Genomic DNA, 23,203 nt, shown 5'->3' on the forward strand with positions numbered 1-23,203 from the left:
ATCAGTTATTACAAAAATACTTTTTTTTTTTTTTAAAGATGCTTTGAAACTAGTAGAAATTATTGGTGCTGAGAATACATTTGATTAGAAAAAAATCCCATCTGTTTTCAAGTATAAAGCCAAACTTCTAAACAGATACTCTTTTCACAGACTTGGAGGAGTTATGATTAAATATACAGTTGGGCTGACACAGTTTAGCAATTGAGGTAGAACCTGCATAAAAAAGAAAGAAAGAGGGGCGCCTGGGTGGCTCAGTGGTTTAAGCCTCTGCCTTCGGCTCAGGTCATGATCCCGGGGTCCTGGGATCGAGCCCCGCATTGGGCTCTCTGCTCAGCAGGGAGCCTGCTTCCCTTCCTCTCTCTCTGCCTGCTCTCTGCCTACTTGTGTTCTCTCTCTGTCAAATAAATAAATAAAAATCTTTAAAAAAAAAAAAAAGAAAGAAAGAAAGAAAGAGAGAACGAGAGAAAGAAAGAAAGATAGAAAGAAAGAAAGAAGGAAGGAAGGAAGGAAAGAGAGAAAGAAAGAAAGAAAGAAAGAAAGAAAGAAAGAAAGAAAGAAAGAAAGAAAGAAAGAAAGAAGGAAAGAAAGAAAAAGAAAAGAAAGAAAGAAAAAAGAATCAGAATCTTGGGAAGTCAGTTAGTGAAATTCTCCCACTGGGGTATCTAACCACCCTCAATATCTGAACAAATCCCTGGTCCCTCCCCCTGGTCTGCCTTCAGCAAGAACCAAATTAAGTCTGTCCAGCAAGAATCCTCCTCACCCTTGTTGTGTGCTCTTAGTAATTCTCTATCCACTGCCCCTGACCCCAGCTCCTTGGCTATAAATTCCCACATGTCCTTGAGTTCAGAGCTGAGCCTAATCTCTCTCCCCCGCAACAAAACCCCATTGTAGTAGCCCCCCCTAGAACAAAGTCTTAAGGTCTTTAAGAAGTGTCAAGAATATTTTTTTTAACATCGTGTTTGTTCCCCCAGTGAATTATTATAAGCCATGAAAAGGAAGGAGCTACAGTTGCATGCATTGGTGTGGATAAATCTTGTTGAGTCAAAATAGCAAGTCCTAGAAAACAAGGTACAGTATAGCATTAATAAAGGTTCAAACACAAGTACATAAAACTAAATAAAATAATAATAGTGTTTAGGCATATATATTATATACATATACGTATTATATATTATATGTGTATATATATACACATATATATACACATAGCTTTTTTCGAGTGCCTGTATATATCATTTCCAAGGAAATGATAAATGTTAACAATCAGAATAGTGGTTTTATGAACAGCAGAGGCAAAAAGATGCTCTAAGAGAGGAGCACATAGGGAGATGTACGTGCCTGGGGTTGGATGGTGGGATCATGGGTGTTCGTTATATTGTGAATAAACACAGAAATAAATGTGGGTGCCAAGAAGACTCCCTGGAGTAGATGACAGGCTTACAGGCAGAGAGTTGAAGGGTGAATTGGAGTTACATGGGGTCAGGCTGTACCAAGGACAAAGGTCAGAGTGTGCAAGGGCCTGTGTCAGGGAGAGAGAGCTTGATTTGCTGGCGCTGCTCCCAGGGTCTCAGCTCTAGAGCAACGCTGCAGAGCAAGGAGACTAGAGGGCTGGGGTCAGAGTCAGCTAAGAAGTGGGAAACCTGGGTGGCTCAGTGGGATAAGGCCTCTGCCTTCGGCTCGGGTCCTGATTGGGATCGAGCCCTCATCGGGCTCTCTGCTCAGCAGGGAGCCTGCTTCCTCCTCTCTCTGACTGCCTCTCTGCCTACTTGTAATCTCTGTCAAATAAATAAATAATCTTAAAAAAAAAAAGAAGAAGAAGAAGAAGTGGGAAACCATCCTGTAGGCCTTGGGATACCCTGAAGAGAAGGGAGGGAAGGGAGATGACATGACATTGACTTTATGAAGACAGCTCTGGCAGTACAGGAGAAGTACGTGGACTGTCCCCAAGTAGCCTAACCACTGTCTGTCTCGCCAGCTTCATCTTACCACCTTTAGCTACACTCCAGTTATGCTATAGGCTTTGGGCTGGGATAGGCACCTAGCCAGGTGACCCTCCCGCCTCCCCTTCCCTTCCACCCCCTGCCTCCAGGAGCTAATTCGTGTAACCACCTTCACCAGGAAACGTCCCCAGGCTGCCTTTCCTGGTCCGGGAAAGGAGCCCCAGAACCTCCATCAAAACATTTCCTTCACGGGTTTGAATTGTCTTCACCTGTGTCCTTGACGACATGAGCCCTCTGCATGTAGGCTTTTTGGTGCCTGGCACAGAGAGGGCTGAGGTCAGACCAAATGACTGTGGAAGGATATGGAAGTCAGCCCCGGGAGCACAGAGGGAGACACTCAGACCAGGAACTTTCAATTTCCCCAAGGAAGCACAGATGCTTGGATGCACCCTCAGGGCCTCCGCTCTGGCCACGCCCTCTTCCTTATCTCGGGCTGGCTGGGAAGCAGCCCACCCTCAGCTCTATAGTAGCCCGCAGAGCAGGGAGGCTCACCTCCCTGCGCCTCGGGTGGGTGGGGAAGGCTCCGTGAAGCAGGTGCAGTATGAAATTGGAATTTTAAAAGATGAGTTGAAGCCTGCTCTTTAAAAATAAAATGTAGACACGTGTCTAAGGGAGAGAATATTAAACCATCCTCTTTCCCTGGCTGCTACTTCCCACGTGCGTTGGGAAGAAACACCAAAACTGCCGAGTGACCGTGGGTGTCTCCTCCCTCTCAGGGGCACCCACCCCGGAGCTCCCCGCGCGCTTGAATGAATGGGGGAGGACCCGTGCACATGAATGAGTGCGGGAGTGAGGGAGTGCGCGGGCAAGCGGGCGGGTGAATGGCGACCGCGCCGACTCGGCACAGGGGCGCGGGCGCGGGCTCCACTTCCCTCTCCCGCCAGCTGGTGGCCTAGGGAAGGTGGCGGCGCCGGCAGCGGCCCGAGCTGGGACCGGCCGGGGCGCGGGATGGTGGGGGAAGGGGCGTTCCCGGCGGCCGCGCCTTCCGCGGCTATTGGATTAGTGGCCTTCAGGGATGAGCTCAGCCGGATCGGCTTTCAGCTGCAGCCTCCGGGCCGGCTGGGAAGGCGGGGAGCGGGCGGCGGAGGAGGAGGAGGGGGAGGCGGCGGCGGCGGCGGCTGCAGCATCCAGAGCTGGCCGCGGCGGCCGGCGCGCCCTGCGCACAAAGGCGCCTAGCCCCTGGGGAGGGCGATGAGCGCACCGCAGCCAGAGCCCGGACAGCAGCTCCAGCTACCACTGCGTGCGCCCAGGGCGCGGGGGAAGAAGCGGGGCGCGCCGGGGGACAGCGGCCGAGGCGCGGCCCGTGAGCCCTGAGCTTGGGACTCGCCGCCCTCTCGATCCCGCGCAGATCTTCGGCACGGCTAGATCGCGGGCCTTGGCGCGCCCCCCGGATCCGTGCAGGAAGGCGCTGCCCCACTCCCACCCGACCTCTCGCGCCCTCCCGCCGTGCCCGAGCGCCAACTTCCCCAAGAACGCTCCAACTCCAGGCCACCCTGCCGGGCAGAGGGGGCGCTGCTGCTGGGCACCAGCGGTGAGGACGCGCCCCTGGCCCTGGGGAGCCAGCCGGCATCTTCGGGGTCGCTCGGGCGCCCCTGAGTGGGCGGCGGCGGCGGCAACCGACAGCTCTTGGCTGAGTGCAGGACCTGCCAGCCCAGCGATTCCTCCCGGCAGGCGCTCGCCCTCTCTTTTATGGTGAGTATCGTCTGGCTTCTAGTGAGGGGCGTCCTTGGGCGCGCGGGAGCCGGGCGCCAAGATCTGGCAGCGCGGACCTCGTGCGGGCCGGCACTCACCACAACGGGAGCTCCTGGCATGGGTCCTGTCCGGGTTCCCGGGAATTCCTCTCTGGAAGCTGTGGCAGTCCCAACTGGCTGGTCTGTGCGCAGGCTTGGAGCATTTGGGGCTGGCCCCTGGTGCCAAAGGTTCGAAGCCTACTGCTTCTCCGTGTAATGGAGACAGCATGAAAGACTGCCACCCGAGCCGCCCTGCTTGGGTTTGGGTGCGAGATCCGTAATTCACTAGCTGAGTGACCTTGGGCAAGGGGCCAAACCTCAGTTTCCTCATCCGTAGGATGGGGATGATCATGGTACCCGTTTTATAAGTGTATTGGCAGGATCTATGAGGCGATGCTTGTAACGTATGCAGACCTGTGCCTGGCACATAGGAACTACTCCGTCCAACGCTAGCTAGCATTATTATTAGGTGTGTGAGCCCAAGCGTTTCACAACTTTCCGGAGCTGTAGCAGCTCCCTCGTCTATACAATGGGAACTGAATAAATTCTGGGGGTGTGCTCGTCGGGGTGGGGTAGGGGAGGGGATTCGGAGCGGTGGAAATCAAGGGCCTGGCACGCAGCAGGCAGTGATGAAGTGGTGGCTGGTGTTACCGCTTTCTCTAGACGCTGGGGTAGTGAGGCTGGTCTCCCGGCCCGAGAGCTGCTCGGGGCAGCTTGTGGCCTTGCTTGGAGACAAACTTGGTGATGCTCAGGAAGCGAGGGCGTCGCGGGCTCCGCGAGTAACAGGCAGGGGTAGGAGGTCGGGCCTGGGAAGGAGGGAGGAGGGCAGAGCCTGGAGAGCGGCAAATGTGTCCGCCCCGGTAGCGCCGCAGGACGCGCCACGGACTCCGATCCAGGAGGGGACTCTGAGCCCAGGACCTCTCCCTGGTGGGATAAACTGAGAAGTGGCCGCTCCAGCCTCTCTAAGGGCCGAGCGTGGACGATTGAGGACTAGAACGGAGAGGAGAGCGATTCTGCACCGCTGCCGCGATGAGGTGGGAAACTCTGGGCTCTGGAGTGAGGCTAGAGTTCGAATTCCGCCTCCACCATCAGCCCTCGGTGTGACCTTGGGCCAGTACTCTGATCTCTCCCTGCTCAGTCTCCTCGTCGGCCACATCCTGTGCTGGGGGCGGTTGCGGGGGTGAAGATAGGAGTTTTCTCCTCTCTAGGAATCCGAGCCCCCATCTTCTACCCACCTTCTGCCCCTCCCCGCAATCCGATGAGCCTAAATCTGGAAGACGTGAAATGTTATGCCTGAGCCTCAGGGAAACGCTATTAAAAGGAGAATCCAGGATCTGCCCACCCTCTTCCCGCCGGTCACAGCACCATGGGAAGAGATCAGTGCACTAAATCTCTCTCAGTCTCTCTTTCCCTGCTTCCCCACCTTCTCACCTCTATCCTCCAAACAAATCCTGCAGCTTCTGTCACGCAGTCTAATGGGGACGCCTCCTCATCCCTCCAAACCTTCATTTGTTTCTAAAGCTCTGCAGATTAATGGAGGAGTTTGTGGAAAGACAGAGTGTCAACAGGATGATCTAAGCTTGCTTTACAAAAGGGCATATTCCTCTGAAACACATACCCTCTGATTGATTCAATTTTTAAAACTTATTTAAATAGTAGTAATAAAAGGAATTTAAGCGACCTTTGGCAAACAACAAAACTCAACTGGCCGGCCATCTCACTCAAATATCTCTCCAGTTTGTATTTCTGTTTTCTTTCAAAGATTGATAAATTCAATTATATAAAAAGAAACTGCAAGGGAAAGAAATCACTATAAATAGTCAAGAGACATAGGACAAACTGGGGGGAGAATTGTCACTCCTATCACAAAGGGCTCATCTCTTTAATATATAAAAGGTTTCTCTAGTCAATAAGCAAAACACCAAGACTGGACAAAAACCATTAACAGTCCACATACACAAAATGAAATCGAAATGATACTTAAACATATGACAAGATGCCCTACCTTCCTCAGTAAGAAGAATGCAAGATAAAACTACAATAAGATACATTTTTTTTTACCTATCAGATTAGCAGATAGGAGTAATAAGCATTTATCAGAAACATCTTTTAAAAATATAAGTGAGGGATGCCGTGGTGGCTCAGTCATTAAGCGTCTGCCTTCAGCTCAGGTCATGATACTGGGGTCCTGGCATGGAGATCCGCATTGGGCTCCCTGCTCAGCAGGAGGCCTGCTTCTCCCTCTCCCACTCCCCCTGCTTGTGTTCTCTCTCTCACTGTGTCTCTCTCTGTCAAATATATAAATAAAAATTAAAAAAAAATAAAAATATAAGTGAATTGGGACAACTAAGTGGCTTAGTTGGTTAAGCATCTGAGTCTTGTTATTTTTTTTTTAAGATTTTGTTTATTTACTTATTTGACAGACAGAGATTACAAGTAGGCAGAGAGGCAGGCAGAGAGAGAGGAGGAAGCAGGCTCCCTGCTGAGCAGAGAGCCCCATGAGGGGCTCCACGCGGGGCTCGATGCGGGGCTCTATCCCAGGACCCTGGGATCATGACCTGAGCCGAAGGCAGAGGCTTTAACCCACTGAGCCACCCAGGCGCCCCTCTGAGTCTTGTTATTAGGTCAGGTCTTGATTTCAGGATTGTGAGTTCAAGCCCCATGCTGGGCTCCAACACCAGCCTACCTGAAAAAAATTAATCAATCAAACAATCAAAGCCCTCTCTATCTTAGAACTCCCATAAGGCTGTCCTTCAGTAAACTCTAGACACCCCAGGGTCTTCCAGGTCTGGTTACTGCCCACTTCTCCCTTTGTCATTGTTTTCTTATCTCATTGCCTTCCATTCCTGGCCTTTCTGGTTTTGCTGCAACACTCGAAGGAATTCATTTGCTGTTCCCCTGCTTTTTGTCTTCTCTTTTCTTTCTTTCTTTCTTTTTTAAGAGAAAGAGTATGAGTGTGTGTTGCAGGGCAGGGATAGAGGAGAGAGAGAGAGACTCAAGCAGACTAAGTGCTGAGGGGGGCTTGATCTCACAACCCAGAGATAGCGACCCAGGCAGAAATCAAGAGTTAGTTTCTTAGCCAACTGAGCCACCCAGATGCCCCTCTTCCCTTTTCTTAAGACTGGCTCCTTCATTCGTCTTCCCGGGAAATGGGCAAGACTTGGGCCAGTACAGAGTTCCTCATCCCTCTGTGAAGACACCCAGTTAACTTAACATATGGGGATTCCTTAATTCTCCCTGAGTTGCCTGGCCTGTTGTCACATAGCCAGGCTCATGAAAGGTCTCTTCTCTGTAGGTATAAGAACGAAGGGTCTCAGACAATTCTCTGGCTGGAACAGGCCATTCAATGTGGAAAATCTGGGGGGTGGTGGGACCTGGAGTAAAATGATCAGAAGTTTCTGCTTCACAGTCATTTAAAAAAATAAGTACATAGGGGCACCTGGGTGGCTTAGTCGGTTGAGCCTCTGACTCTTGGCTCAACCAGGAGTTTTGGTTTTGGCTAGGGTCATGATCTCCTGGGTTGTAGGATCGAGCCCCACATTTGGCTGTGTGCTCAGCATGGAGTCTGCTTGAGATTCTCTCTCTGCCCCTCCCCCTGCTCACTATCTAAATCTCTCTCTAAAATAAGTAGAATCTTAAAAAAAAAAAGTGCATAAATATCTGCACTTAACTTATGTGACCATAACCATAGATATTTGGTAAAGAAGATCCATAGCAAAAAATACATAAAATATCAACACATTTTTAAATAAAACATGGTACTTAAATAAGTCAGCTAGTTTATCTGCTGCTACTCAGCTCAAGAAATCCAGAGGCTGGGCGCCTGGGTGGCTCAGTGGGTTGATCTCAGGGTCATGATCTCAGGGTCCTGGGATCGAGCCCCGCATCAGGCTCTCTGCTAAGCGGGGAGCCTGCTCCCCCCTCCCCCTGTCTGCCTCTCTGCCTACTTGTGATCTCTCTCTGTGTGTCAAATAAATAAATAAAATCTTAAAAAAAAATAAAAGAAAGAAATCTGGAGGCTGTGGGAAAAACACTTGTCTGTACTGAACCCGTTGAGAAAGAAGATGGTGAACCCAAATCAGATGTCGTGGGCCTTGTGGACCTTTCTGGGCAGTGTTGACTGCATGTGGTTTTTGTTTCACATATTGAGTTTAGAACTCAATTCCCATTTTACATGTGTACTTTAATTATGAGGAAAAAAAAATACTCATTGTTAAAAATGCAAGCTGTACAGGAGATGTGGAGTAGCTATCCCTTCTTCAACCCAAAGGGTGGTTTCTCACCTAGCCAGAGGTAGTGGGTGCTGGCTGGATGCCGGCAGGAGGTAGGGGAGAGTTGGGTGCTGGCTCTGCCAACAAGCAATGCAGCACGCCATGCAGAAGACAACAAGGACGGGGATGCAGGGAGATGGAGGGCTGGCACAGAGGCTGCCCAACCTGCTTGCACGGAGAAATCAGCCAGGCAAGGGAAAGTGGGAAGACTCCCAGGACAGCAAGATATGGACGAGATGTAGTGCTTGGGGAAGTCCAGCCTGGCCACTCTGACCTAGGCCGTGCTCGGAGGCAGTGTGGGAGAACTAAACAGGAACAGGTCTCGGGGACTGTTTGCCAAGCTATGGGGTGCCGCTTCCCCCTGAGAAGCCACCTGGATTGGTGACTGGGAAGACGGGTGGTGGCTTGGTCAGATTCACCCCTTGGCACCTTGGAAGGGTTGTTAGAGGACACAGACTGAGTCAAGGAGCCCCGTTAGGACACCATTGCAGTAATCCAGGCAACAGCTGAGCTAAGGGAGAGCTGAAGGCACTCAGTGAGAGAGACAGAGGGATGGGGGGATCCACGGCAGAATTGGGGGTGTGCAGAGAGGAACTTGGTATGCTGGAGAGGGAAGAAGCAGAGGTTCAGCTCTGGACATGTAGATTCTGAGGCACCAGTGGGTCCCCAGATTTCTGACATCTGGGGTGAGAACACCCCTCCCCAACTCCCTGGGGGGAGGCTTGTGGTAGAAAGAGGCCAGCTGGCTTTACAAGGTTATTTGAAGGAGCACCCAATCTGATGGTGGTTAGAGGTTTCCAGAAAGAGGGTCCTGGTGCAGAGGAGAGAAGGCAGGGCTAGAGACCCAGTTTGGAAGAATCTGTAGAGGCCAGAAATGAGAGGAGCGACCTAGGGGTCGCCCCATTTATGGGGCAGTAAAGGTATGTCCTGGAACCAGGAGGTGACAGGAAGCTGCCATGAGCTCTGGACCTCCATGCATGCACAGAGGGAGAGGCCCAGAGCAATTCCCAAGTCACCCATCTGGCTTAGTGCTAGGAAATGCCATTGATGGTGAACCCGGAGGCCTGCTTTCTCCAGGAGGGAGGCGAGATTGTTCTAGTTAGCCAGGCCACAGAGATGGCTTCCTTCTCAGCCACAGACCAGTAGATAGGTTAATCACACACATTCCTGGGGTCAGGGGCCCCCTCCCACCTGGCCCTCCTTCTCCTCTCTCTCCAGGTCTCCCTGTTTCTCCCGCTTCCTCACCAGCCCCTTCTCCTCTCTTGTCCACTATCTGGTCTCTCAAAAATGCTCCTAGAGATATCTCAGGTTTCATAGAGGGACCCTCAGAAATCCCAGCAGGTGCCTATCATGATCTCCTGGATCAAGCCCGAGGCATGAATAAATCTGCTTTTCTTTCGGGCATCCTGAATTTTCCCACAACCAGTTATATCGAATAAATGGGAGATAAATGAGGGGCTGGACATGAAGATTATTGTGTTTCTCTCATAGAATGTTCCCCAGGAGGGTCCCAGTGTGTAGTGCCCTCCCCCACCCATGTTCCAGCTCTGCTCTAGCCTGAGCCATGCTGGGCCTCACAGTGGCCACCTGCCCCCTAGAACAAGCCACATGTGCCTGGGAACCCCCTCTGGGCACAGGGGCAGCTACAGCGTGACCTGGCCTCCGGCCTTGCTGCCTTGGAAGTGTGTCTCTTTCAAATGACCTTGTAGAGAGAGCACGCTGGCCTGGTCTCCGCCCAGCAAACTCCTTCATCCTATCCTTGGCTCTCCTTGCTGGCTGACAGCCTGAGCTTCTGCCTTGGGGGCTCCTGGCTCAGTCACGCGTGGGAGGATTCCCATGGAAACCCCACAAGAAGGAGAGGCTCGGGGAAGCCTCATTGATTTGCACTCTAGGAAGGCAGGCGTGAGACGTTTCCACCTGGAACTGGACAGATGGCTCTCTTTGTGAGCTCTGGGGAAGAAAGGACTTGCCCAGCCCATTGTAGCATGAGCTCCATGCATGCATAGAGAGGGAAAAAGATAATGGGCGTTTGGGGCAACACCTTGGAGGTTCTTCAGTTCATTCGTCATTGGTGGTTTCATGCCGAATGAGCTTCTTTTAATAAAACAGCCCCCCACTTAATATTTGTGCTAAGAAAATCTTAAAAACATCCCAGTCGAACCAGGGTCCAGTAGGTATCATTGGCGCCATTGTCTGGAGGCAAAAAACGAAGGAATGATGATGGTAAATGGATTGGCTGGGCTCATGGCTCTCCGTACCTCCAGCTCATGCCTCCGCGGAGGCTTCTTTGGCTCATTTGCTCAGGCTTGGGTGTTGTGGAGATGTTGGCCTAGCACTTGCTCTGCACTGGCACCGTTTAGGAGTCCTGGGGCTGCAGTGAGGAGACCCAGTCCCGCTCTCAAGTTGTCTCCCAGTTGGCAGGAGGGAGGCAGCTAAGGAGATGCACGGCCTCCTGCGATAAGGCTGGTGGAGACAAGTCCAGCAGCCTTATCACAGGAGACAAGTCCTTTGAGAGCTGGGGTGGGGGCTCCCCAGAGGTGTTGATCCCCAAGCTGAATTACCCAGATGTGTGCACTCGGGGGTGTGCAGGGAGAGAGGAGGACGAAGGCAGCAGCGTGGTAGGACAAGGATGTGTGGGCTTACGTGTGCCTGTTGGAAAGTTCTGGCAGGTTGGTGGGAATGCAGTGAAGGGTTTTGTGGAGGAGGGTGGGTCAGGGGAGCTCTTGGGGAGGTTAGGGTTAGGGGTCTGCCCTTTATCCTGCTGTGAAGGATTATAAGCAGGGGTCTGATTCAATTAACTATGCATTTTACAACTACTATAGTATGTATTTGAAAGCAATGGGAGTCTATTAAAGGAATTCAAATGGTATCAGACTGTGCTGTTTTTTTACGGCCCTTGCCATTATTCAGACCTGTCACTGGGTATGACCTCTTTGGTGTGAGCTTTCCCTAGAGGGAAACGATCTGGTTTTAGACCTTACTGTAGCCTCAGATCCCCAGGGAGGCAGCATTACTGTTGGCTAAAAGAAGAAACGAAATCCATACCCACCCCTGAGTCTGAAGCCAGAGGCCACCCTGAGGGGAAGGCAGCTCACCCAGTCATTACCAATTCCTGCAGCGTCCATCCCACGGCCAACCCCATGCCTGGGTTTGCCCAGCCAGCTGGGCCTCTGAGAATGGGGTTTCTGGTACCACTCTTCTTTTTTTTTTTTTTTTTTTAAAGATTTTATTTATTTATTTGACAGAGAGAAATCACAAGTAAGCAGAGAGGCAGGCAGAGAGAGAGGAGGAAGCAGGCTCCCTGCTGAGCAGAAAGCCCGATGCGGGGCTCGAACCCAGGACCTGGGATCATGACCTGAGCCGAAGGCAGCGGCTTAACCCACTGAGCCACCCAGGCGCCCCTGGTACCACTCTTCTGAAGCTTGAGCGTCATGTTTTGCAAACTGCTGAGGCTTCTTCCCTGGCCAGCCTCCACATTTCACGTTTCCTCATTTCTCTGTTGTGTTGCAACACCCCTCCAGGGTCCCCAGAAGGGCAATTGGCAATTTGGATTTTTGTTTTCTTGCTCAGCTGTCACTGAAGCCCTGGGGCAGACCCTGCCGGATAATGTCATTAAGCATCCCATCCAAGCAAAGACTAAGAGATGAAGTGTGGTTTGGGGGGAATGGAACAACAAAGGCCCCATTAAGCAGTATGCAGTGTGCCCTCTTCTTACTGGGTTGAGAGATGGTGCGATTCCTAGCAGGGATTTGGACTTTGTTGTAGATCCTCTGTGCCTGGCCCAGTGCCAGGGTCTGTGATGGAGACAAGAAGAGAAATGCGACAGGGACCCATTCCTTCTGGCTGAAGGCTGAAGAGAGAAGGCAGGGACTGAGGGGACTGAGTCTGATGGTGCTCCTGCTCTCTCCCCGGCTCCCAGCAGCCCAGGGCCCAGCACGTGGCAGATATCCTCTGTTTGTTGAGTGAATAAATAAGGACTGAAGCAGCGTGCTCACGAATATCTACAGCTGCTCAGAGGAAAGGACAGTGTTAGTGACAGAACTAGGCCCCATGTCCCCATCTCCTGACTACATCCTCTAAAAAGAACAGAAGGTGAGACCTCTATAGCTCAGTGCTACCTCCCCACACTCATACACATACTCTACTCTGTCTTTAAAGCATGGTTCCTGTCTGTGCTGGGGGGAGCAGGGAAGCCCCGGTGAAAGATTCTGTGCTCAGAGGAACACCCCTCAAGGCAGGAAGAAATGCAGATCAGCCAGACCAGATTGCCCAGGCCAGCAGGTTCCTTGAAGCCTGGTAGATCAGGGCAGTCTTCTTGGAAAAGGTGGAGCTGTCAGACCGGATTGGAGACATGAAGGAAAGGCTAGGGACTCTACCCACCTGGACAAAGACTTGAAAATGGACCTGTAGGCCAGGTTTAGGATCTGGGGTTCTATTACTAATTTCCTTCCTCCCAGCTCTGCCCTGGAGTCAGCTGGCCATTCTGTCCCTCGATTCTGATCCTAACCATGCCCTTTGACAGTTTCCATGGGATTAAATCCAAAATATTTAGGCCCTCTTTTACTCAGTTGCTATTTAGTGACCAGTTAAAGGGGCCCATAGGAGCTGGGACTTCCCTAGGGTGAGGCCTGCATGGGCAGGGAGTCCCACTTGGGTACAGGGAAGGTAAGGGCAGAATAGAGCCCGCACTGCAGACCAGGAGCGAGGCTAGAAGCTAAGACCTAGTCCCCTGTTGTTGAGAATGTGCACTGACCTCCATTCTTTGCTCCTCTGAACCACTTTACCCTTTGTTCTGTAGCAGAATCCTAGTGCACACCCAGGATCTTTTCTTTAGGATGCATTCAGGAAATGGCCATGTCAGAGAACGTACACAGTTTAAAGGATCACCTCACATTTTCTGGGTAGCTCCTGAACCAGGGAGCTGAATGGGCCAGGACCCTGAATGGGCCCTGCACCATTCCAGACTTTACAGACACCCTTGCAAAGGCAGGCAAGGTTAGCACGGAGTTAGCAGCACTTTTTAGGTGAGTCTCAGAGAGGTCACATTCTGGCCCAGGGCCCAGTGGGCAGCTGGGCATTCAAATCCTGCCCTTTGTTCTATTGCATGGTCACAAGTTTTCCATTAGTGGACATGAGCACTCCAGGCGGACCCTTCCATGGGGTGAGCAGCAAAGGGACCATCTGTTAGAGGTCTGCCTTGCTTCACCCGCAGTGTGGCCAGCCTTTGGGTTCTGCACCTGCTACTGATGGGGCAGAGGCCCTGAGGTCCCCAGGGACTCAGTGTGGGTCTCCTCTGGGGATGTGGCTTGACTGTTGCTTTCAAACACATTAAAGGTGTCTTCAACAGCAACAACTCCAAAGCTGGCCTGGTTGTGTACAAGGGTAAAGCAGTTGCCCTTAGACACATCCCGTGCAGGCCACACAGCACTGATCACTCCTGCCTTCGTGTACAGGCCTCATCCTTAGCAGTGTAGAGAAGGTGGGAGAGCAGGGGCTTGACCTACCATGGCCCTGGGGTTTGTCTCAGTCCTGCCACTTGCTAGAAACCTCTCTGCACCTGTTTCTTCTCTTGGATAAAGAGGCACATGCCTTCCAGTTCCTGTGAAGCAGCTGTCATGCCACCTGGCACAGAGTGAGTGCAGATACCTACAGTTAGTGATGGAGAAAGACACAGGAGCATATGTTGTGTAGACTTGGGGTTCAGGATGGGAACAGATCCGCTTTAAGCCACTTTGCTCAGGCTGCTGCCTCTTGCTGCCTCAGTTTCCCAGTCTATTAGAATGGGACTACAAGGTGCCTTTAATTGAATTATAAAAGCAGCAGATTCCAACGCCTTCGCAGTCAGATGCACTAGGGCAGACTGTACAGACTTACCGAGATGACTCTGGATGAGTGTTGGTTCTATTAATTGAATCCCCATACATACCCCACACCTCTCACAGATTGTCTCACTTATTTCTCATAATTGGTTGAGGCTCAAGGGCTGGGTGAAGGTTGCTATGAAGCTCCAAGGTGAACAGAGCAAAAAGCAAATTGTCTTGTTAACTCAATGGCAGTGTCCAGCTTTCTTGTAGACACAGCTGGTTCTCTTTTCCATCTGGGCCCTTTGGGTTAAATACCCTACCCCCACCTCACTGCCCCACCTCTGCCCTCTTGCTCCTCCCCCACTCCCCACATTAATGGCAGCACACCACACAGAATGTTTTGGACCTTGTTTGTTCGCCTTCATCTCTCTGTTGACTCCTCATGTCAACACATTTTTTTCTCCAGCTGCATAGTATTCCATCATATGATTTACTGAAATCTATTTAGCCTTAGTTTGGGTTTTTTCCAATATTTTGCTATTACAAACAATGCTGCCTATGTATATGTGTTATATATATACAAATATTATATATATTATATATATATTACATAATATATATAATATAATATAATATATGTTATATATATTATATATATAATATTTGATATACACATGTATTGTTTTATATATAATACATAATATATGTGTGTGATGTATTATATGTATGTATTTAGCTCTGCACATTTAATACTGAATAAATACCGGAAGTGGAACTGCTAGGTCAAAGGGAATGTGCATTTGCAATTCTGAGAAATGGTGTTAATTCATCCTCCACTGAGGTTACGCCATTTTACCTTCAGGTTAGCAATGTATGAGCCTGTCTGCTTCTCCAGAAAGGTGTTATCTAATTTTTTGAGCTTTGCTAATCTGATAGACAAAACCAGCATTTCATTGTAGTTCTAACTTGTTTCTCTTTTAGTATGCATTTGGTAGAACATCTTCTCCAAAGAGCCATTTGTTTTTCTTTTTGTGTGAACTATTTGTGGTATCTTTCACATTCTGTATGTGGATTGGTCTTCTCTTACCAATTTATAGTAGTTTGTCATATATTTGTAATTTGTGTCTTAAGTATTTCTCCATATTAAAACAACAAGCTAGGGGCGCCTGGGTGGCTCAGTGGGTTAAGCCGCTGCCTTCGGCTCAGGTCATGATCCCAGGTCCTGGGTTCGAGCCCCACATCGGGCTCTCTGCTCAGCAGGGAGCCTGCTTCCTCCTCTCTCTCTGCCTGCCTCTCTGCCTACTTGTGATTTCTCTCTGTCAAATAAATCAATAAAATCTTAAAAAAAAAAAAAGAAAGAAGAAATGAAAATGGGAAGTAACCAAATGGCATAGTAAAAAGCACTCATAAAAGAGATTAGACTAGCTTGTTGTTTTATTTTTTTTATTTTTATTTATTTTTTTTTAAGATTTTATTTATTTATTTGACAGAGAGAGATCACAAGTAGACAAAGAGGCAGGCAGAGAGGGAGAGAGGGAAGCAGGCTCCCCACCGAGCAAAGAGCCCGATGCGGGACTCGATCCCAGGACCCTGAGATCATGACCTGAGCCGAAGGCAGCGGCTTAACCCACTGAGCCACCCAGGTGCCCTCATTTCTTATTTCTTATGTTTGGGTCTTCTCTCCCCCTTAAATGATCAGATTAAGTGGTTCATATGTTTTATGGTTTCTTTATTTTAGTCATTGAAGTCCTACATTCAAAATATATTTAGTAACATCTGAAAATGTTAATTACTTAATTTTAGGTGAAATAACCTGAATAAAGAAAGGCTCATGATGCCATTTAAAAAATTTTTTTTCAAGATTTTATTTATTTATTTGACAGACAGAGATCACAAGTAGGCAGAGAGGCAGGCAGAGAGAGAGAGGAAGAAGCAGGCTCCCTGCCAAGCAGAGAGCCCGATGTGGGGCTTGATCCCAGGACCCTGAGATCATGACCTGAGCTGAAAGCAGAAGCTTAACCCACTGAGCCACTCAGGTGCCCCTAGGCTTTAATTTTTAGAGTAGTTTTAGATTTATAGAAAAACTACATAGAAAGTAGGTAGAGTTCCCATAAACTCACATCTAGTTTTCCCTATTATTAACATCTTCCATTAGTATGGTACATTTATCTTAGCTAATGAACCAGTATTGATATCCGATTACCCGAAGGCTAGGCTTTATTCAGATTTCTTTAGTTTTCACCTAGCATTGTTTCTCTGTTCCAGGACACCATATTAAATTTAGTTGTTGGTAGGCTTCTCTTGGCTGTGACAGTTTCTCAGATGTTCCTTGTCTTCAATGGCCTTAACAGTGGTGAGGCGTATTGGTCAGGCCTTTGCTGGATGCCCCCCATTGGAATTTGTCCTATGTTTTCGTTATGATTAGACTGGGGTTATGGGCTTTGGGGTAGAAGACCATAGAGATAAAGTACTATTTCATTACATCAAATTATGTCATTTCATGACATACTAAAATGATAATGATATAATAATTAATAACATTATAATAGATAATATGGTAGATTAAATGATTGCATTGGAGAGTTTTTATGTTTTATTGGTTTGGTTTTGTTTTGTGGTATTATTTTCCCCAAAGAACTAGTTCTCAGACTTTTTTATTCTATTATTTTTCTATTTTATTATGCTTAATTCATGTATTTTCATTTTTTAATATTTATTAGTATAAATACACCAGCCATGATCTACTTTAGTAGGCTCCCACAGACTCTAAGATATGGAATATGTTTTGTTATTCTCACTCTTTCTATATTCTGCAAATTCTATATAGTTTTTTGTTTTGTTGGTTTTTTTTAAGTTGTTTAGAAAAGAGTTTTAAAAAATATTGAAGGGATGCCTGGGTGGCTCAGTCAGTTAAGCATCTGTCTTTGGCTCAGGTCATGATCTGTCTTATTAGTTATGGAATTTTGATTTTTTTATGTCTTTACTTAATTTGGTTCATTGACCTGTCATAAGCTAGAAAAAGTTTTCTTCCTTTACTGTGTATCTCTCCTTGTATTTGCTGTAGCTTTTGCAGTAAATTTTGATGCTGTTACTTGGTGTGTTAGATCTTTAATACTGTTGAGTCTCCCTGCTTTGGATATATCTCTTATATGTAGCGTACAGTTGGCGTTTTGTCTTGATTTCCAATCTTAGATTTTTTTTTTTATTATTGTTATTATTGTAGTTTACCATGGCCATTCATTGACATAGCTAGTCTTTCTGGCTTAGTTTTACTATCATATTTTATGTTTTTGTGTTATTGTTTCTCTTGTTCCTCACACCAAACTCTTTCACTGTGTGGTCTGTTTTATTTTGTGTTGTGTTCTTTCTGACAATCTGGAAGGTTTGTGTTTTTTCAGTTCTTTTGGAGGTTTATAACTATGTAAGATGCATTTTAGTTTTTTTTTTTAGACTGTTCTAGTTGTCTCCCTTCTGAAATAAGTGATCACAAAATTAGTTTACAAATTTCATCACAATTTTTATGTTTTGTGATAGCTTTTCTTCTGGTGAATTTTCTTGGTTGCCTTGTTTTTTGTTTTTTTGTTTTTCCCTTTTCCTCCTTTATTTCTCCTGTTAGCATCTTTGACTCTACACTATGCTTGTTCCTCTTTGGAAGAGGAGAAGCTTCTCTAGATCGACATTTTGCGATCGAGTGATTTTATATAGAGGAAAGGCCAGGAAGTATCTTAGGAGAAAAGGATCGCTCCTTGGTTCATGATAATTTAATTCCCAGGACTGTTGCCATGATTTCTTTTGGCCTTGCTTCTATCCAGGTGGCCGAGATCTGTAGCCCTGGGCTTCTCCCAGTGCAGGCCCCACCTCCTGTTCTGCCTCATGGACACACTGCTTCCTGTGATGATGGCTGATGGGGGCTGATGGTTTCCTTTGCTAGTCCCGTCATCCTTTCTCCTCAGGGTGCCTGAGGCAGCTCCCGGGCTTCTGTTTGGGAACCATTGGTTTTTTTCCATCAGGTAGTGCCAGCTCCTGGTTGGCTCTGCCAGCTTTATCCCAGATCTGTGGCCACAGGTGCTCTCTCGCCCCCCATTGGATCTTCTCCATTTTTGGCAGCCCTTTACTATTCTTGGCAGTCTTTCCCTAGAAGTTGTGCTTCGGGTTACAAATGTGTTCTAGTTTCGCTGAAGATAACATTTACATTTCTCTTGCTCTTTCTCTTTTATTTTAGGTGATTTGGGATATGAAAAGGAGTAACTGTATTCTGCTATCTTAGAACTGTCTAGTGTTGCACATTTTTATGTGCTCAGGTTTCCACCAGATTAAACATTAGCCAGAACTCTGGGGATAGGGTTGGCATGCACTGGAGCTGGGGTCTGCAAATAGAAAGGAAATGGGAGTGGAGTATAAACTAGGAGAGTTAACAAGGAATCCGTGGTATCCCTGGTGTGCTGGGCAGCAACAGTGTCCTTTCCTTCTCCACTTGGACTGTGGCTGGGAGTGTGCCACTGTTTGGATGGGAGGAGGTGGCCAGACGGGCCAGGGCATGAAACAGGCCCGCCTCTTGGTTTGCCTCAGGGAATGTTGTTCAGAGCCCAGCAGCTCTTCCACCAGAGGGAAGGGCACATGCCTCTGCTCTGGACTGGCTGTGGGGCTCACCTCTCCATCCTTCCCCACATCCAGGGCTTTCCAAGCAGCTCGGGCACCCTGGGTTCTGGCTGGCCTCCTAGAGATGGTGGCCAAGTCCTCCTCCCTGAAAACCAGTATCCTGCCTCAGAGGAGGTTGTCCGGGGTCAGTGCTGTTAACCAGTGTTTGTGTCCCCAAAGAAAGAGCATACCCATCTGAAGGGAAGGGGTACTTGTGGGATGTCCGGGGACAGAGCCAGAGAGGAAAACCTTGCCCACAGAGTCTCAGGCTTGGCCCTTTATATTACTGACTCACAGATTACCACACTACCCGAGGGCACTACTTTTCCCTATTTTACAGGTGAGGAAACTAGAGTCTAAGAGAGGCTAAAAGACCTTTATTTGGACAAACAGTTTAGTGATGGAGACAGGGATTTGGATTCAGGTCTATCTGGCTCCAGAGCCGGGACAGTAGCCTCCTTATTTCCCTGCCTCCCACTCATCTTGCCATGGAGACTCCACCCAATCCTCAGATGGTTATCTTGTGTCCATGCTCATGCCTCTGGGTGAATTTGCTGGATCCTCACTGTGTATCTTCCTTCTTGAGCCTGGCTACACTTTAGATACTATTTAAGCTCCCCAGGGAAGCCAGGGTGGGAACCAAAGGGCCACACCTTATACTTCTACATCCCTGTGTCCTGGGCCCTGTCTCCCCTCAGCCATGGCACAGACCTTGTCCCTTGGGACCAAATACACCTGGGTTCTTCTCCAGGCTCTGTGGTCTTGGGTAAATCACTGTACTTCTCTAGGCTCAGTCCTTATTTCTAAAATAAAATTGTCTATGATTGCTGGAAGAGTAGAACATAGACTCTGAAGCCAGATGATCTCAGTGTGAATCTGAGCTCAGCCCATTATTAGCTGTGGGACTTCAGCTAATTCCTTATCCTTTCTCTTCTCTAGTTTTCGCAGCTACAAAATGGAAGTAATAATGTACATGTCTCAGAGGGAGGACTTAAGGATTAAATGATAATGCAGACTGTTTGAACCAGTGTCTGGCATATGGAAAGTACTAGATTAACGCCAGATACTGTTATAGTACTTAATTGGTATTATTAATGCATGCAAAGAACCCAGCCTCTGGGCATAAACAGCTGTTTATGCTGTTGTCATAACCAGTGCCCTTTGCTTTCTTCCAGGAGCTTGGGCCTCTGCCCCAGCCCGGTAGAGGCTGCAGAGGTATACGGTGCAGAAATCTGGTACCCAGCCCGGCAGCCCATCCCTGGTTGTGGGGAGCGGAAGCTCCCACAAGGTAGCGGTGGCCCGCAGCGGCCCCCTCCCGGCAGTGAACCATGGGCCAGAAGCTCTCGGGGAGCCTAAAGTCAGTGGAGGTGCGGGAGCCGGCACTGCGGCCGGCCAAGCGGGAGCTGCAGGGGGCTGAGCCGGGGCGGCCCGCACGACTAGACCAGCTGTTGGACATGCCCGCCGCAGGGCCTGCAGTGCAGCTGCGGCATGCGTGGAACCCCGAGGACCGCTCGCTCAATGTCTTCGTCAAGGATGACGACCGGCTCACCTTCCACCGGCACCCGGTGGCCCAGAGTACGGACGGCATCCGCGGCAAGGTGGGCCATGCCCGCGGCCTGCATGCCTGGCAGATCCACTGGCCGGCGCGGCAGCGGGGCACCCATGCCGTAGTTGGTGTGGCCACGGCTCGGGCTCCCCTGCACTCGGTGGGCTACACGGCACTGGTGGGCAGCGACGCCGAGTCATGGGGCTGGGACCTGGGCCGCAGCCGCCTCTACCATGATGGGAAGAACAGGCCCGGAGTGGCCTACCCTGCCTTCCTGGGGCCCGAGGAGGCCTTCGCGCTGCCAGACTCGCTGCTAGTGGTGCTGGACATGGATGAGGGCACCCTCAGCTTCGTCGTGGATGGCCAGTATCTGGGCGTGGCTTTCCGCGGCCTCAAGGGCAAGAAGCTGTACCCGGTGGTGAGTGCCGTGTGGGGCCACTGTGAAGTTACCATGCGCTACATCAATGGCCTTGACCGTAAGTGCTGAGTTGGGCGGGGGACACTGGGGGTTCCAGAGGCTGCCTGTCACTGGAGGCCTTGGGGAGGGCGGCAGTGAGCAGGGGAGGCCCCGCCCTCCATTGTCACTTGGGATGACCCTGCCGCCTAGAGGACCTGGACACTGGGACTCTCTCATTTACTGGCTTGGTGGTCTTGTGCTGTGCCTCAGTTTTCCCATCTGCAAAAGTGGCACAAGGATGGTAATCTTGGTCAGGGTTGTTGTGAGGATCAACTAAGATCATAATGTAGGTGACGTGCGTAGGCCAATGACTGGCATCTAATAATGGTGAATGTTGCTGTCTGCATAAGGGTCATGGAAAATGATGTCTCCGGGCCTTAAGCTCACAGCAGGAGGAGAGTGGCAGTAGGAGGCATAGTGCCCGCACTTGAATGCCCTGTACTCTGAGCTACTGATAAATAGTAAGTGCTGGTAATAACAACTATCATTTACTGACCGACTACTGAAGGCAGGGACTGAACACCCAATTTCCAGCTCTCCCAGGTGAACTGTCTGTTAAAAGGGGTCACCTCCCCCTCATCTCTATCTGATTATTGTCTCTTGGGAATGAGAGCCGGAAGTCGTAGAATCTTTTGATTTTTTCTAAGAGGACCCACAAATCTAGATTTGTGTGAAAGAGCCCCATTTTTGAAGCTGGCCACTGCTGAGAACACCATGTGGGCAAATGAAACCCCCTTGCAGGCTATAGACAAGCCCCCAGACTCCCGGAGGTGATCCCTGGCAGCTCTGAGGCCTCTTCTCATTTAACATGCACGTGATGCTGTGAGGCAGCTTCAAAATCATGGCAACAACATTGGTTATGGTTTCAGGAGGGAGTCGCTCAGGGAGGCAGGGAGGCGTCCATGACCGCCTGCTCCGTGGAGCCTTTTGGGCTCATCCTCTCCTTGTCCACACAGGACACTTCCTGCCACACCCCCCGATGAAGCTCACAGAGGCAGGGGCTTATAGCCAACATTCCCGTTTATTCACGTCAGACGAGAGCTATAATTGCTCCCATTTCAGAGAGGAGAGAATGGAAGAGCAGAGCTACAGAGAACCAGCCCCCACCTAGGTCTGCCTCCGAGGCCTATTCTTTTCCCAAGCTCCCTCCCTCTCCCTTCAGTTGAGGGACTGAGAGTAACATCCCGGAAAAGAAGTCAAGAGCGACATTTTACTCAAGTAAAGTTTATGTTTACCTCAAGTGTAGGGTAGGTTGGCTGTTTTCAAGGGCAGCAGGCCCGCAGAAAGTGGCTGGTGTGCTCAGCTCTCCAGTGTAACGGGACATTCTTGCTCAGACTTCATCATCATGGTTGTTAGACGAAGATTGCCATTCATGGTGAAGTGTTGTTCTGTTTTCTTTGATTAACCGGTTGGATCCAGGAGCAGATGAGTGTGTCCTGAGAAGGGCTAGTTTAATCATCCCAGTGACTCGTGGACAATGTCTGGAACCCTCATAGACATGGGGACCAGGCAAACCCCTGTACTAAGAAAACCAACAGCAGCAACAAACACTCTTTTCAAGCAGAACTGGAAAATTTACTTGCCAGAATTTATCTTGGGAGCAGAAGATTGGACTTGGCATACAAGGCTTTGGAGGCTGATGTGCCTTAGTGCCAACTGCCTCCCCAGTGCTCAATGGTTTTGTGTCTCTGGTGAGTCATTCTAATGCTTTACAACTCATTTTGTTTATCAGTAAAATGGGACAGTATCAGGTCCCTTTCATAGCTGCAGTGAGATTGGTATGGTAGTACCAATTATATGGTGGCTGGGATTACAGGCTGACACTGATAGCCAGCAGGAGTTCCTTGAGCCAACAGTTGGGCCTCCAAGGTGGGCTTTCCCTTGGGTATTGGGTATTGGTTCACACTCAGCTATTACCTGTTGCTCGGCTTTTGGGTACAAAGCTAAGGTTCTAACGAGGCTGTAGCTGGTGGCTCCCCCATGCATGTTAGGATCGGGAGCAGTCGAGCCCTGGTATCCTCAGTGCAATGTTGGTGGGGAGCTGGTGGGAAAGGACAGCTGTTCTCGAGGCATTCTGAGCTCTTGGATCCTTCAGGTGGCTGGAAAAGCTTGGTGCAGCCGAAACTTGGCCTGTTCCATCCTCCTCCCCACTGGCAGTGATTTTTGAGGTTGGCTGAAGCTGGAATGCTCATCAGAAGGCAAGAGAAGGCCAAGATGTCATGTGATGCAAGCCTGTAGCATCTGTTGTTCCCTGTCAGTATTGGCTTGTCTGCTGTCGCACTGGTCTGTTCTCCAGACAGGGGTAAATGTTCTCTATTATGGGCAGGATATGATGGCAGAGAGGGGGACCTCAGCTTTTCTGGGCTTTGAAAGGTCATGGTCAGCCTAGGACAAGCCCTGACTACAGAGTGACCCACAGGACGTGCTGCCATGGACTCTAATGGAGCTGGTTGGGAGGGGACTATGTGATGCCTGTAGCCAGTGACCTGGGCTGATGTCTCCCAGGGGTATCCCCTGGGACCAGGAAGGGTTTGGCCCTAGGGAGTCCCTGGGCAGGGAATGACCCAGGTGGGGTTCTGTACACGAGAATTCTGAGCCAATGTTGATTGTGCACACGATGTCAGGCCTCCACACTCAGACCCAACAGGGACTTGGGGAAGCACAATCAGAGACAGACTCTGGAACAGAAAGGCAGGGCTGCTTTCTGGGATTGCTTCCCCAGAAGATCACTGGGGAGAGAAGGGTGCCCGAGGCCCC

General features: G+C 49.5%; 1 protein-coding gene and 1 long non-coding RNA gene across 2 annotated transcripts in view; one reads left to right on the forward strand and one right to left on the reverse strand.

Annotated features, from left to right (window-relative positions):
* Positions 1 to 3,030: 3,030 nt before the first annotated feature.
* Positions 3,031 to 23,203, forward strand: part of SPSB4 (splA/ryanodine receptor domain and SOCS box containing 4) — a 78,085-nt gene continuing 57,912 nt past the window's right edge. Inside the window, exons 1-2 of the mRNA XM_047726278.1 lie at positions 3,031 to 3,692; positions 19,619 to 20,465. Of these exons, the coding sequence (XP_047582234.1) occupies positions 19,772 to 20,465 (694 nt within the window). The 5' untranslated portion in view covers positions 3,031 to 3,692; positions 19,619 to 19,771. The remainder of the gene's footprint in view (positions 3,693 to 19,618; positions 20,466 to 23,203) is intronic.
* LOC125097983 (uncharacterized) lies at positions 17,393 to 20,081 on the reverse strand. Its single transcript, XR_007126677.1, has 2 exons — positions 19,993 to 20,081; positions 17,393 to 17,939 (listed from the first exon to the last, which is right to left on the reverse strand). It is a non-coding gene; the product is annotated as an uncharacterized LOC125097983 (long non-coding RNA).

This window comes from Lutra lutra, chromosome 1, assembly GCF_902655055.1.
Source record: "Lutra lutra chromosome 1, mLutLut1.2, whole genome shotgun sequence".
In the NCBI taxonomy this organism is placed as follows: domain Eukaryota; kingdom Metazoa; phylum Chordata; class Mammalia; order Carnivora; family Mustelidae; genus Lutra; species Lutra lutra.